We start from the raw sequence: 13,055 nt of genomic DNA on the forward strand, positions 1-13,055 counted from the left end.
GGTGTCGTCATTGTGTCTTTCAACCACAAGGTGTCAGTGCTGCACAACATTTTACAATAAACCTTAAATCCCTGGCAAAGCCTGCACACAAAACCTGGAACAGAGCTCAATCTTGCTTTTGAAAGTGACATTTATTAGACATTAAGCTTTTTTTTACAGTTTAAAACGATATCTCATAATAAAATCCCAAGGATGCAGCTGTACTATTTCACACAGAGGATCAGAGAGATGTGTGTCTAAGGACTGGGTTTGGATTGTAGCTGTGCTGTACCAGTCCACATTAAGGGCTAAGCAAGAAATCTAAACTGGTTTAACACAGACTGGCTGGCATACAGGGGGATGCAACAGAGCATGTTTGAGATCATTTACAGTTAACAATATGCCAACAATTTCCTAAAGAGAAAGATCGACGAGTACAATTGCTCGTCTTCTTACTAAATCGAATTAGTACGGTCATAGACCAGTCATAAATTGCCATATCACCCCTATGACTAGTCATAAATTGCCATATCACCCCTATGACTAGTCATAAATTGCCATATCACCCTTATGAAAGCTCTATACTCACTGAATAACTACAGGTACTACCATTTGGTCTTGTATTGTTGAACTCCCTGGCGTTTTATTAGTACGTTTCTAAAAAGTGCACCTGCTTACATTCTCTGACAGCATCAGTTTTTCCATACCTAAGTAATGGTTCTTTTTCTCCTCTCTACACAAAACTCTATGACTTGTACAACAACAAAAAAACACTTTGGACAAAAATCTTTACCTTAAGATGTGCACATAGGATACCTTATGTTTGAGGTAGGTGTGCATATAAAAAGGTAGGATTATGTCTTAAAGGAATAATTCATGACAAATTTTTAGCAAAGAACTCTGCCCTCTACTGGCCAGAAATAAGGGCAACGCTTCATATGAGGCCAACAGGTATAGCTCATTATTACTTGTGATAAGCATGTATAAAACACCAATGTTTTTATTACAAACTCAGAAATTGTAAAACCATACGTGACTATTTTTTTCCCCCCCATCTCATGACTACTATGAACATAAAGGTGGTACAAGTGCTTATGACAAGTGCTTATAATGCATTATAATACATTACGACTGCATCGTAATGCATTACACCTGTGGGCTTTGAATAAAGCATTAGTGAAATAAGACTGATCCCTTGAGGTGCAGATGCATGCTAGTACACTACCATCAAATGATATAAGGCATTACCCATACATTACAGACTGAAACATTTAAAATAGCACTTAACATTCGGCACTAATGAGTACATACTATCATTATCCATTAATTACATTTTTCAAAATAAAACAAAACAATTGGTGTATTTAATTCCTGAATGTTACAAGAGTTGTAGTCATCAAGATTGTGTCGTTTCTTCTCCATCCTGCCATGTCGTGACGCTTATCTGAGTAGTTTGGTTTTTAGACTTCTGTTGTTTTGTCGGTATGATGCTTTTCAAAACAACCAGGATTCTCTATCCAGATTCAGGGACGTTTTGTTTATTCAAAAACCGGCTGTGAAAAGTAAACAGCAGATGAGTTAATGGTGGAGATCAGCATCTCTGTAGGAGAAAGGCTGGTTTACTATGGACCATGTTTGTTTATGGTATATTTAAAGGTAACCAGACTACATTGGAAGGAAACTAGTGAGTGGAGAAAATCTATATGATTTGATAGATTACTAATACTTGTATTTCTTAATAGAGGACCGGGCTTATGATTTGATAAGGTCGTATTCTGCTGTAACACAGGAATGTTGTGTGAATTAGGGCCCCTTCACCTTCAGTAGATGAACAGGACTCTCGTTCGGGGCAGTGTGGCGTAAGTAGGGTCGGCCATTTTGCGAACCCGGGAGTAGTTGACGAACCCTCTGACGAACAGCATGAAGCCTGGAGAGTCACAAAAAAAAAAGATAACAGCATCCGTTCCGTGATTATCTTTCACACATTTCATACACATTAAATCATTCAAATAAGAGCTCAGACGTACGCTCCACTTACCCAAAGCCAGGAACACCCACCACAACCAGTACTGACCGTCAAAGTAGCCGGGGAAGTAGGTGGAAAACTGGAAACGTTCAAAAGACAGTCAAACAACATTAGGAGGACCAGTCGTACACACAGTAGCATTCCAAAGCATTTAGGGCTGGGCTGGAACAAAAGCCTGAACTCCCCGTAGTACTGCAGGACCAGTGTTGTAAAGAACAACAAGGTGTGTTGGTCTTACCCGGACTATGAGAACCCATTTGATGAGAGACAGGCCAAACCCAGAGATGGCGCCGTAGCGGCCGGCTGCAGAAGTGGTCAGACAGAAGGACAGGAAGAAACCGATCCAGTTGAACAGGAATGCCACTGGAGAGAAGAGAGGACAATGAACCAATCAATCAATTAATCAAAGATCACCAATAAGAAGAGGCTCATCAGTTAACATGCTTGTCGTTCACCACACATAGACCATGATGCTTTGTGAAAGATTACACAACAGCTTTTATAATTGCACAAAATTCCACCTTATGAACCGGTTGGACAAGTCCCTGGCTCGGCGTATGACAGTCCCTGGCTCGGCGTATGACAGTCCCTGGCTCGGCGTATGACAGTCCCTGGCTCGGCGTATGACAGTCCCTGGCTCGGCGTATGACAGTCCCTGGCTCGGCGTATGACAGTCCCTGGCTCGGCGTATGACAGTCCCTGGCTCGGCGTATGACAGTCCCTGGCTCGGCGTAGGACAGTCCCTGGCTTGGCGTAGGACAGTCCCTGGCTCGGCTTAATGTCACTGCTTTGTTTAGTGTACCCATGAACCCACGAGATGCAGACAGACATCGTCTGTCCAGAACAACAACTACACTGTACAGGAAACGGAGAGAAGACTTACTGAAGAAGGTGAGCATAAAGATGCCATCATTCCCTATGCGCAGCTGGTCAGCATCGTCAAAGTCATCCTCCTGACAGGAGAAAAAGGAAATGTATGTTTTGGTTGTCAGACACCTTCCAAAGATGATGGTCAAAATGTGTTTATTTAGGATGCAGGCTCTCACAATGATAAATACTAGTGAATCTGGAGTTATCAATGCCTGAACAATGAATGAATGAAAACCGCTGTGAAAGGACAGACAGACATACCACGACCCTGCCAGGGACCAGAGGGACACCGGTCTCCGCTTTGGTCCTCTCTGCTTCATCATAGGAGGGCAGTGTGGTAGCCACGTTGTAGGACGGGGGGTTGGGGAACCTGCCTGCATCCTCCTTATAGTCAAAGAACGCTGCAGGGGAAAAGGTGCAGAATACGTGACACAGCACATTACGGTTGGCTAGTAGCAAGGTGAATGTTGGGAGCTCACTAAAACACCAGTTTTACACCGTAGCCTTTTCTTTTCAGCACTAGAATAACTATATTACAATATTACATTCCTGACTTGCATCTGAATCCATCCTCAACCCCATATGAGATGAGTCAATATATTGCCAGTTACTGTGTGTAGTGCTATGGATGGACAGAGGCCAATTACCCGCGTTGGCAGCTGAGATGCTGCTGTAGGGGGGAGGGGCATCAAGGACAGCTGCTGGCTCCTCCTGAGGGGGTTGAGCTGCTGCTGGCTCCTCCTCATTCACCAGCTGGATGCAACACACACACACACACAGTGGGATGATGCTGATGTTGCACTATTCTGGCCGTCAGACAAATGTGGGATACACATAAGGCAATTCTAGGCCTTGTGGTATACTTTGGACTATCCTCAATTCAATTGAATTGCAACCCTCTACATGCACAGTGCATTCTTCCATCACATGTACAGCTGATTCTCATGATCTTGCACACTAATAAGATGCTATTGAGCCCACACTACTACACTGAGCCAAGGACTACATGCTTTCTGGTAAGTTTTGATTACAATACCGGGTGGGCTGAATATATTTTATACGACATAACGTGATTTTTTGTTAAATAGCAGCCTACAACAAAGTGTGTTTAAATAATTTCTAACTTAACCATTTCTGCTAGTTAGTTTTTGCTACAATGTGGGTTTTACATGGCTTGAGCCTGCTAACTGAGTAGTGTTAATTCACCTGTTTCCATACATGTTTCATCATTTTTTTTAAATAATCTTACAAAGGAGTTGTTTAATCTAACGGTTTAACTATTTATCTGTACATGGAGTTGTATTTTTTTACCATTTCTTTTCTAATCTTGACAGGAAAACTTTCTGATATGTGGAGACATTTCACTGTAGCTAATTTAGAAGGAAAAGCTGTGTACATTTGCAAATACTGTTCCAAATCATATGTGAAGAATGCAACAAAGATGCAGAATCATCTGGCCAAGTGCATAAAGTTCCCTCAGCGCTCACAACAAGCAACCTCTGACAAAAGTCCCTCTACTTCTATTCGAGGTGAAAATGATGAATCAGTCACCTAATCGATAGCAACAGCTCATGGTCCTCCCGGAATCAAAAGTTTTTTTGACTCAATGGAGGAATGTAGTCAGAGAAATGCTGATGAATGTCTTGCTCGAGCTGTGTATGCAACTGGTTCACCTCTGATGCTCACAGGCAATGTGTATTGGAAGGAATTTCTGAATGTTTTTCGCCCAGCATACACCCCTCCAACCAGACATGCTTTATCTACTCATTTGCTGTTTGCTGGATGCAGAGTTCAACAGAGTTCAAGTGAAGGTCAAACAAATCATAGCGACAGCAGACTGTTTGCAATCATCTCTGAGGTGTGGTCGAATGTTTGTGGGCAAGGAATAATTAACTACATCATCTCCACCCCTTAACCAGTACTCTAAAAGAACACAGACAAGAGACAGACACACCGGTCTCTACATTGCAGATGAGCTGAAGGCAGCCATCAATGACCTTGGACCACAGAAGGTATTTGCACTGGTGACAATGCTGCGAACATGAAGGCTGCTTGGTCTAAAGTGGAGGAGTCCTACCCTCACATCACACCCATTGGCTGTGCTTCCCATGCATTGAATCTGCTCCTCAAGGACATCATGGCACTGAAAACAATGGATACATTCTACAAGAGAGCCAAGGAAAATGGTCAGGTATATGAAGGGTCATCAGCAACAATCTACCTCACCAAGCAAAGTGAGAAGAATAAGAGCACCACATTGAAGCTTCCCAGCAACACCCGTTGGGGTGGTGTTGTCATCATGTTTAACAGTCTCCTGGAAGGGAAGAAGACTCTCCAAGAAATGGCCATATCACAGTCTACCGACATGGACAGCCCCGTCAAGAGGATCCTCCTGGATGATGTATTTTGGAAGAGAGTGGTAAGCGGCCTGAAACTCCTGGAACCTATAGCAGTAGCCATTGCACGGATTGAGGGAGACAATGCCATCCTGTCTGATGTTCAGACTCTGCTTGCAGATGTAAGAGAAGAAATCCGTACTGCCCTGCCCACTTCACTGTTGCTCCAAACAGAGGAAACTGTAGTTCTGAAATACATCAAAAAGTGTGAAGACTTCTGCCTGAAGCCCATACAGAGTACATGTTGGACCCCAAGTATGCTGGCAATAGCATCCTGTCTGTTGCAGAAATCAACAAGGCCTTTGGTGTCATCACTACAGTGCCTCGCCACCTTGGCCTGGATGAGGGCAAGGTTCTTGGCAGTCTGGCAAAGTACATTTCCAAGCAAGGGCTTTGGCATGGAGATGCAATATGGCAGTCGTACTAACATATCTCATCAGCCACCTGGTGGAAGGGACTTTGTGGATCTGAGGCTCTTTCCCCTGTTGCCTACATCATCCTCCAGTCCTTGTTTGGGAACACACACACACCAAAGCACGCCACAGGCTGACCAATACAAGGGTTGGATTTTTATTGGCCACCCGTGCAAATTTGAGGCTTTTTGAGCCAGACAAGCCATCCTCAACAAGGTCAGAAAGTGACAGTGAAGATGAGGTGGACATTGAGGAGGTCCAGGGACAACACATGGAAGCCTGGGGGGAAGCCCACCAAAGCTTTAGTTTCTAGACTATCATTTTACAGATGTCTGTTGAAAACAATTTTGGGAGATGCGATGGATCATTCAATATTCCCTTCCTTTTGTTGTTCAGTGAAATCACCCCATGTGGAGAGTCAACTCATTTAATTAATGTTCAATTCGTAACTGAAATTCTTTTATTTTTCTATTGGAATAATTTAATAATTTGCAATTATGTCTACTTATGATAAGGTAAAGGGTTTATGTTTCTGTCTCCATAAGATATGGAAAGAATATCCAATGAAAAAAAAACATCTACATTTAAATGGCATTAATATGAATTTACATATATTTCTGTTAATTCCCACAAAGTTTCTACCTCTGAATATTCCCCAAAATGTGCAACCCTAAACATGATATTTGAAGGACTACCTCCTTTCTGTGCCCCACACATACAATTATCGTATTTTCAAGCATGGTGGTGGCTACATCATGTTATGGGTATGCTTGTCATCAGCAAGAACTAGGGTGTGTTTTATGATAAAAAGAAACAGAGTAGAGCTAAGCAAAATCCTACAGGAAAACCTGTTTCAGACTGCTTTCCAACAAACCCTTGGAGACAAATTCACTTTTCTGTAGGACAATAACCTAAAACACATGGCCAAATACACACTGGAGTTGCTTATTAACATGACAACATTGAATGTTACCAGGTGGCCTATTTACAGTTTTGACTTTGATTTACAGTTTTGGCCTATTTGACAGTTTTGAATCTGCTAGTAAATATATGGCAAGACTTGAAAATGGCTGTCTAGCAATGATCAAGAACCAATTTCAGCTTGAAGAATTAAAAAAATATTAAAATGGTCAAATATTGTACAATACAGATTTGGAAAGGTCTTAGAGACGTACCTAGAAAGACTCACAGCTGTACTCACTGCCAAAGGTGAATATAACATGTATTGACTCAGGGGGTTGAATAATAATCAAATGTTGTTGTTTTTTACAAATGTTGCAAGTATTTTGTGTAGATCATTGACAACAAAATGTGGACAAAATTATCGGGTGGGAATACTTTCTGAAGGCACTGGATACGTTTTTGGTTGTTGAATCAATTAGACCATGCCCATTTCAAGCTTGTCTCGAAACAATCTTATTTCAGAATATTTAGGCGAGTTAGCTGGCTAACTAATTGATCCTGCTTTGTGGTATACCTCTGTGGCATTAGTCGCAGATTGGTTGTCGACACCTATCAATGAATGTAGGCCTGCTAGTAGCGTGTTCTTGTGCAATCTTGATAGATTTTATTATCACTACTATGATTATGGTAGATAGCTAGGTATCTAGTTAAACTAGATACTGGTAGGTATTTAGTTATGTTAGCGGCAACACTATTTTCCACGGATTAGCCTGTCCACGGCCTATTAGGGTGGGACATGTCAACAGTTAGGTCGTCATAACAAATGGGCCTGTGGCCCGTCCCCCTGTAGTTAGTTAAATGAGTCATACTAACTAGCTAACTACACTTAACCACCATAAACGAGGTAGCAAGCGAACGTGTTAACCGTAACTGTCAAGTTAAAACGTTGAAGACACAAATGAGCTACAACGTTAGAAAAACTGGGCCCAAAGTCACAACGACGTTTCGTTTTCCAATGCTGGCTAGTTGAGCCGTAAACGAATTTTATAGGTTATAATAAAAATAATAAAACGTACCTCCTGATATCTAACGTTGCTGATTTGCTCGGCCATTCCTGGATGGACGTTGAGTGTTTGAGAATGATCACTTGTTTGGCAAACTGTGAGCTGAATCTAATACGGATACGCTAAGATTGAAAGTAGCACAGCTCCGCCATCTCCCCTTCCTTCCAGGTCTGGCGTGTTGTTCCGCCCCTTGCACTGTCACGTGACCCCGCCGAACCGTCCGCATAATGAAAACACCACGTACCCAGCTATAACAAATTCTCGGAGTCATTCTCAGAGTTATTTTTATTACAATAACACATTAAAAATACATTCAAAGTCAAGTTTTGTATCGAATTTAACAATGGAACTAAGAAAACTTTTTTTTAATCGAAGATAAATGTATTACATAATCAAATGTAGCCTACTACAAGTAGGCATACTATTATTTTACATAAAATGTAACTTTAAGTAAAACACAGTACAACACACACAGTTGATCCTCCACCCGTGGCCACTGTCATATCCTGGAGGGTCCGGCATCCTGGTTATTGCAGGTTTCCCAATGTTTTTGCAACGCCCTCGCCTTCTTTGGGAGGCAGTGGATCCACCAACTTGTTGTGCACATGCATCATTCCTGTAGGAGAAATAACAATAGGTCAAGTGAGTTAGATTTCCACTTCATTCACAATTCTGTTTTTAATTGAAGAACATAATGTATTCCTCCCGGGCCAATAATAAAACAAAACACAATGAATTTGAAAACTGATGAAGCACTAGTTCATAGAGCCTCATGTGAGGACCAAGTCCTTCAGTAAGGAAGTAGACCCTCACCTTGGAAGTACTTGACAGTTTTAACCCTCAGTTCCAGGGTAGCATCCTCGTCACACACAAACACAGTCTGAGGGTGCTGCTGAAAGGCCGACACCGTCCACATGTGGTTCACCCCTTCCTCTATGGCCTTGTACAGGGCAAACGCTTTGTGTACTCCCGTGATGAGAATCATGACCTGGAGACATTAAGGAGAAATTATCATCTTCAGCATCCTATAAACTGTTATTACATGGTTATACATTGTCATTACATTCTTATAGACTAGTATTACATTGTTACAACAAAGAAGCAGTAAAATGACATAAGGCAATGTGTAACAGCCTCATTATATAATAATTGAATAAGTATAGGAGCTGTAAAGGGACCAGCTGTCCATGAAAAAATGAGTTACAAGAGAAGACAGACCAGAAACATAAAGCAGAGACAGACATCTTGAAATCAGCTCCTAACCTCTCTGGCGTCCATGACAGTGGCCACTCCCACAGTCAGAGCCATGGTGGGTACTTTAGACAGATCTCCGTCAAAGAAGCGTGCGTTGGCCAGGATGGTGTCCTGAGCCAGGGTCTTCACTCTGGTCCTGGACAATAGACTGGAGCCTGGCTCGTTGAAGGCAATGTGGCCATCCGGTCCAATACCTAACAGACAGGGTGGGTTACATTTGTTGGATTTTGGTATTGACGTTTCAAAGTCTGTTGTTTTCTAAACTGGTTTGTGCTTGTGGTGTGTATTTTTTTACATAATGACCCTTAATACATTATGACCCTTAATACATAAGTATTCAGACCCTTTACTCAGGACTTTGTTGAAGCACCTTTGGCAGTGATTTACAACCTCGAGTCTTATTGGGTATGATGCTACAAGCTAGGCACACCTGTATTTGGGGAGTTTCTCCCACTCCTCTCTGCAGATCCTCCCAAGCTCTGTCATGTTGGATGGGGAGTGTCCAATCACAGCTATTTTCAGGTCTCTCCAGAGACGTTAGATCGGGTTCAAGTGCAGGGTCTGGCTGGGCCACTCAAGGATATTCAGAGACTTGTCCCGAAGCCACTCCTGCGTTGTCTTGGCTCTGTGTTTAGGGTTGTTGTCCTGTTGGAAGGTGAACCTTCTCCCCAGTCTGAGGTCCTGAGTGCACTGGAGAAGGTTTTCATCAAGGGTCTCGCTGTACTTTGCTCCGTTCATCTTTCCCTCGATTCTGACTAGACTCCCAGTCCCTGCCGCTGAAAAATATCCCCACAGCATGATGCTGCCACCACCGTGCTACACCATAGAGATGATGCCAGACGTGGCGCATGGCATTCAGACTAAAGAGTTCAATCTTGGTTTCATCCGTCCAGAATCTTGTTTCTCATGGTCTGAGAGTCTTTAGGTGCCTTTTGGCAAACTCCAAGTGGGCTGCCATGTGCCTTTTACTGAGGAGTGGCTTCCGTCTGGCCACTCTACCATAAAGGTCTGATTGGTGGAGTGATGCAGAGATGGTTGTCCTTCTGGAAGGATCTCCCATCGCCACAGAGGAACTTTGGATCTCTGTCAGAGTGACCATCGGGTTCGTGGTCACCTCCCTGACCAAGGCCCTTCTCCCCTGATTGCTTAGTTTGGCTGGGCGACCAGCTCTAGGAAGAGTCTTGGTGGTTCCAAACTTCTTCCATTTAAGAATGATGGAGGCCACTTTGTTCGCTGGGAACTTCAATGCTGAAGACATTTTTTGGTCCCCTTCCCCAGATCTGTGCCTCGACACAATCCTGTCTCGGAGCTCTAAGGACAATTCCTTCAACCTCATGGCTTGGATTTTGCTATGACATGCACTGTCAACTCTGGGACCTTACAGTCCATTCAGGAAGTATTCAGACCCCTTAACCTTTTCCACGCTTTGCTACATTACAGATTTATTCTAAAATATATTATTGTTTTTTTTTTTACCTCTAATCTACACACAATACCCCATAATGACAAAGCAAAAAACGTTTTTATAAATTTTAGTATGGCTTGGTTTTTGCTATGACATGCACTGTCAACTGTGGGACCTTATATAGACAGGTGTGTGCCTTTCCAAATCATATCCAATCAATTGATTTTACCACAAGTGGACTCCAATCAAGTTGTAGAAACATCTCAAGGACGATCAATGGAAACAGGATGCATTTGAGCTCAATTTAGAGTCTCATGTCAAAGCGTCTGAAAACTTATGTAAATAAGGTATATATATATATATATATATATTATATATATATAAATAAATTTGCACACATTTCTAAAAACCTGTTTTTGATTTGTCATTATGGGGTATTGTGTTTAGATTGATGAGAGAGAAAAAAATGATTTAATCAATTTTAGAATAAGGCTGTAAAGTAACATTTGGAAAAAGTCAAGGGGTCTGAATACTTTCTGAATGCCCTGTATAACAGAGTAAATATAATAAATATACTTAATACCATCGTATCAATATCCTCCCTCCCTACCTGCCCTCCCTGCCTCCCTCCTTACCTGGGGTCTGAATACTTTCTGAATGCCCTGTATAACAGAGTAAATATAATACATATACTTAATACCATCGTATCAATATCCTCCCTCCCTACCTGCCCTCCCTGCCTCCCTCCTTACCTGGGGTCTGAATACTTTCTGAATGCCCTGTATAACAGAGTAAATATAATAAATATACTTAATACCATCGTATCAATATCCTCCCTCCCTACCTACCTACCTCCCTCCTTACCTGCCTCCCTCCCCATCTGCCCCCCTACCTGCCCTACCTGCCTCCCTCCCTCCCTGCCTCCCTACTGACCTCCAACAAAGAGGTCAATTCCTCCAGCTGCTTTGATCTCCTCCTCAAAGGAATCACACTCCTCTACAAGGTTGGCAGCGTTGCCATCCAGAATATGGGTGTTCTCCGATTTGATGTCAATGTGCTTGAAGAGATTATTCCACATGAAGGAATGGTAGCTCTCTGGGTGATCCCTAGGAATACCTGCATGATTTAAAAAAGCAGTAATCACAGTTTTGTATGGCTTCTCATGCTGTGAAGAATGTTGATACTGTATGGTGTAGAAATAGGTGAAATAGAGAAGTATTGTAAAGGTGAAGCTTACCCACATACTCGTCCATGTTGAACGTTTTGACATACTTGAAAGAGATCTCTCCTTTCTTATAAAACTCAATCAGCTTCTTATAGCATCCCAGAGGAGTACCTCCTGGGGTGTACATTGGGGATAAATTATTGTTATTTTCAACAAAATACCTCTAGTTTTACACGTCAAATACATCTATGTTAATGTCTTTATGTAGACACATTTGAAGTAGGATTACTATGATTACACCATTGCCTGTACAATGGAAAGGAAGATGTGCCCTGTAGAATCAACAGATCGCTTACCTGTGGGGAGTCCTAGAATGAAGAATCTGTCTGGTCCAGGGTTGAAGTGAAGGATTTGATTCCTGATGTACTTGGCAGCCCACTCACCAACTTGGTCATAATCATTCAGGATGATCAGCTTCATGGTCCTAAATTAAAAGCTTTAAAATCACAGCCAAACTTGGATGGTGAATACAGATGTTATTGTATCAGAAGGAACAGATCTTGAAGCAATATTTGTTCTCCACCAAAACAAGCAGACTTTAGACCCATAAAATGAGGACTTGCAGCAGGGAGACGTACTAAAGTATCCCTACCCGAATTAACGGGGGAAGTAGACCAACTCAAACTATACGAAAATGCATTGAAGAGCTCTTTGAATTAAATGCAAATGTTGAATCCACTGTACTTGAAAACGGTACCATGCATATACAAAATCGGCCTCTGATGACGTTTGTACTAGCGTCTTACTTTGTGCATTAAGTAAATTAAAAACAAACGCATTGATCAACTTACCGCATCCGCCTTTCCGCTTTAAAATACTTTGTTTAAAGAAAGCAGGAACCTCTGTCATATGACTGACGCAGCTGCAGACACAAGGAAGAGGCGGGCGGAGGTCTTGCTGGAAGCCTCGATTACAGATTGAGGAACGCTGAATGTTTAACGGGATGAATAGGCAGGCCTTCTTTTCAAATTAAATTGTATTGGTCGCACACATATTTAGCAGATGCTATTGCGGGTGTAGGGAAACGCTTGCGTTCCTAGCTCCAACAGTGCAGTAGAATCTAACAATTCACAATACACACAAATCAAAAAGTTAAATTATGGAATTAATATATAAATATTAGTACGAGCAATGTCGGAGTTTCATAGACTAAAATACAGCGGAATAGAATACAGTGTAAACATGGAATGAGTAAAGCAGTATGTTTATTAAAGTATATAGGGGAGCCGCCTCTAAGGTGCAGGGTTGAGTAACTGGGTGGTAGCCGGCACGTGATACCCGGAGCAGGTTTTTAGATATAATTGTAACATTACTTATAATTAAAGTAGCGTATTATACTGAATAACTGCAGTCGTTATTTGACAGATGAGTGAAACCTTTTTCATTGCGTTTATGCATTGGTAACGTTTAAGAAATATATATAAAATAATTCTCAAGATATCCATACATCGTCCAAATATAGGCCATCTGCCGGCCTTTGGGCTTATCAAAATATAGCCTGAGAACGAAACGGCATTCCT

At 42.0% G+C, this 13,055-nt stretch overlaps 2 protein-coding genes across 2 annotated transcripts; both read right to left on the bottom strand.

The window, feature by feature from the left end:
- Positions 1–112: 112 nt before the first annotated feature.
- On the bottom strand, positions 113–7,839 carry LOC112221239 (NEDD4 family-interacting protein 1-like). The gene is made up of 8 exons (XM_024383401.2): positions 7,664–7,839; positions 3,523–3,628; positions 3,137–3,276; positions 2,889–2,958; positions 2,244–2,368; positions 2,018–2,084; positions 1,798–1,906; positions 113–1,532 (listed from the first exon to the last, which is right to left on the bottom strand). The coding sequence occupies exons 1-7, from the start codon at positions 7,697–7,699 to the stop codon at positions 1,800–1,802; spliced, it is 651 nt and encodes a 216-aa protein (XP_024239169.1). The 5' UTR covers positions 7,700–7,839; the 3' UTR covers positions 113–1,532; positions 1,798–1,799.
- A 63-nt stretch (positions 7,840–7,902) lies between these two features.
- On the bottom strand, positions 7,903–12,483 carry LOC112221241 (glucosamine-6-phosphate isomerase 1). Its single transcript, XM_024383404.2, has 7 exons — positions 12,327–12,483; positions 11,832–11,971; positions 11,548–11,649; positions 11,244–11,426; positions 8,915–9,099; positions 8,465–8,639; positions 7,903–8,267 (listed from the first exon to the last, which is right to left on the bottom strand). Exons 2-7 carry the CDS (start codon positions 11,953–11,955, stop codon positions 8,179–8,181), a joined length of 858 nt encoding a protein of 285 aa, XP_024239172.1. The 5' UTR covers positions 11,956–11,971; positions 12,327–12,483; the 3' UTR covers positions 7,903–8,178.
- Positions 12,484–13,055: the final 572 nt, after the last annotated feature.

The sequence above is a fragment of the Oncorhynchus tshawytscha genome, linkage group LG21 (genome assembly GCF_018296145.1).
Source record: "Oncorhynchus tshawytscha isolate Ot180627B linkage group LG21, Otsh_v2.0, whole genome shotgun sequence".
In the NCBI taxonomy this organism is placed as follows: Eukaryota; Metazoa; Chordata; class Actinopteri; order Salmoniformes; family Salmonidae; genus Oncorhynchus; species Oncorhynchus tshawytscha.

Coding starts and splice junctions, on each gene's coding strand:
- LOC112221239 (XM_024383401.2), bottom strand. CDS start 7,699: ATGGCCGAGCAAATCAGCAACGTTAGATATCAGGAG. Junction 3,277..3,522: donor CATCTCAGCTGCCAACGCGG/GTAATTGGCCTC, acceptor TTTCCCCTGCAG/CGTTCTTTGACTATAAGGAG. Junction 2,959..3,136: donor TGGTCCCTGGCAGGGTCGTG/GTATGTCTGTCT, acceptor TTCTCCTGTCAG/GAGGATGACTTTGACGATGC.
- LOC112221241 (XM_024383404.2), bottom strand. CDS start 11,955: ATGAAGCTGATCATCCTGAATGATTATGACCAAGTTGGTGAGTGGGCT. Junction 11,427..11,547: donor CAACATGGACGAGTATGTGG/GTAAGCTTCACC, acceptor TAAATCATGCAG/GTATTCCTAGGGATCACCCA. Junction 9,100..11,243: donor AATTGACCTCTTTGTTGGAG/GTCAGTAGGGAG, acceptor CCTGTCTGTTAG/GTATTGGACCGGATGGCCAC.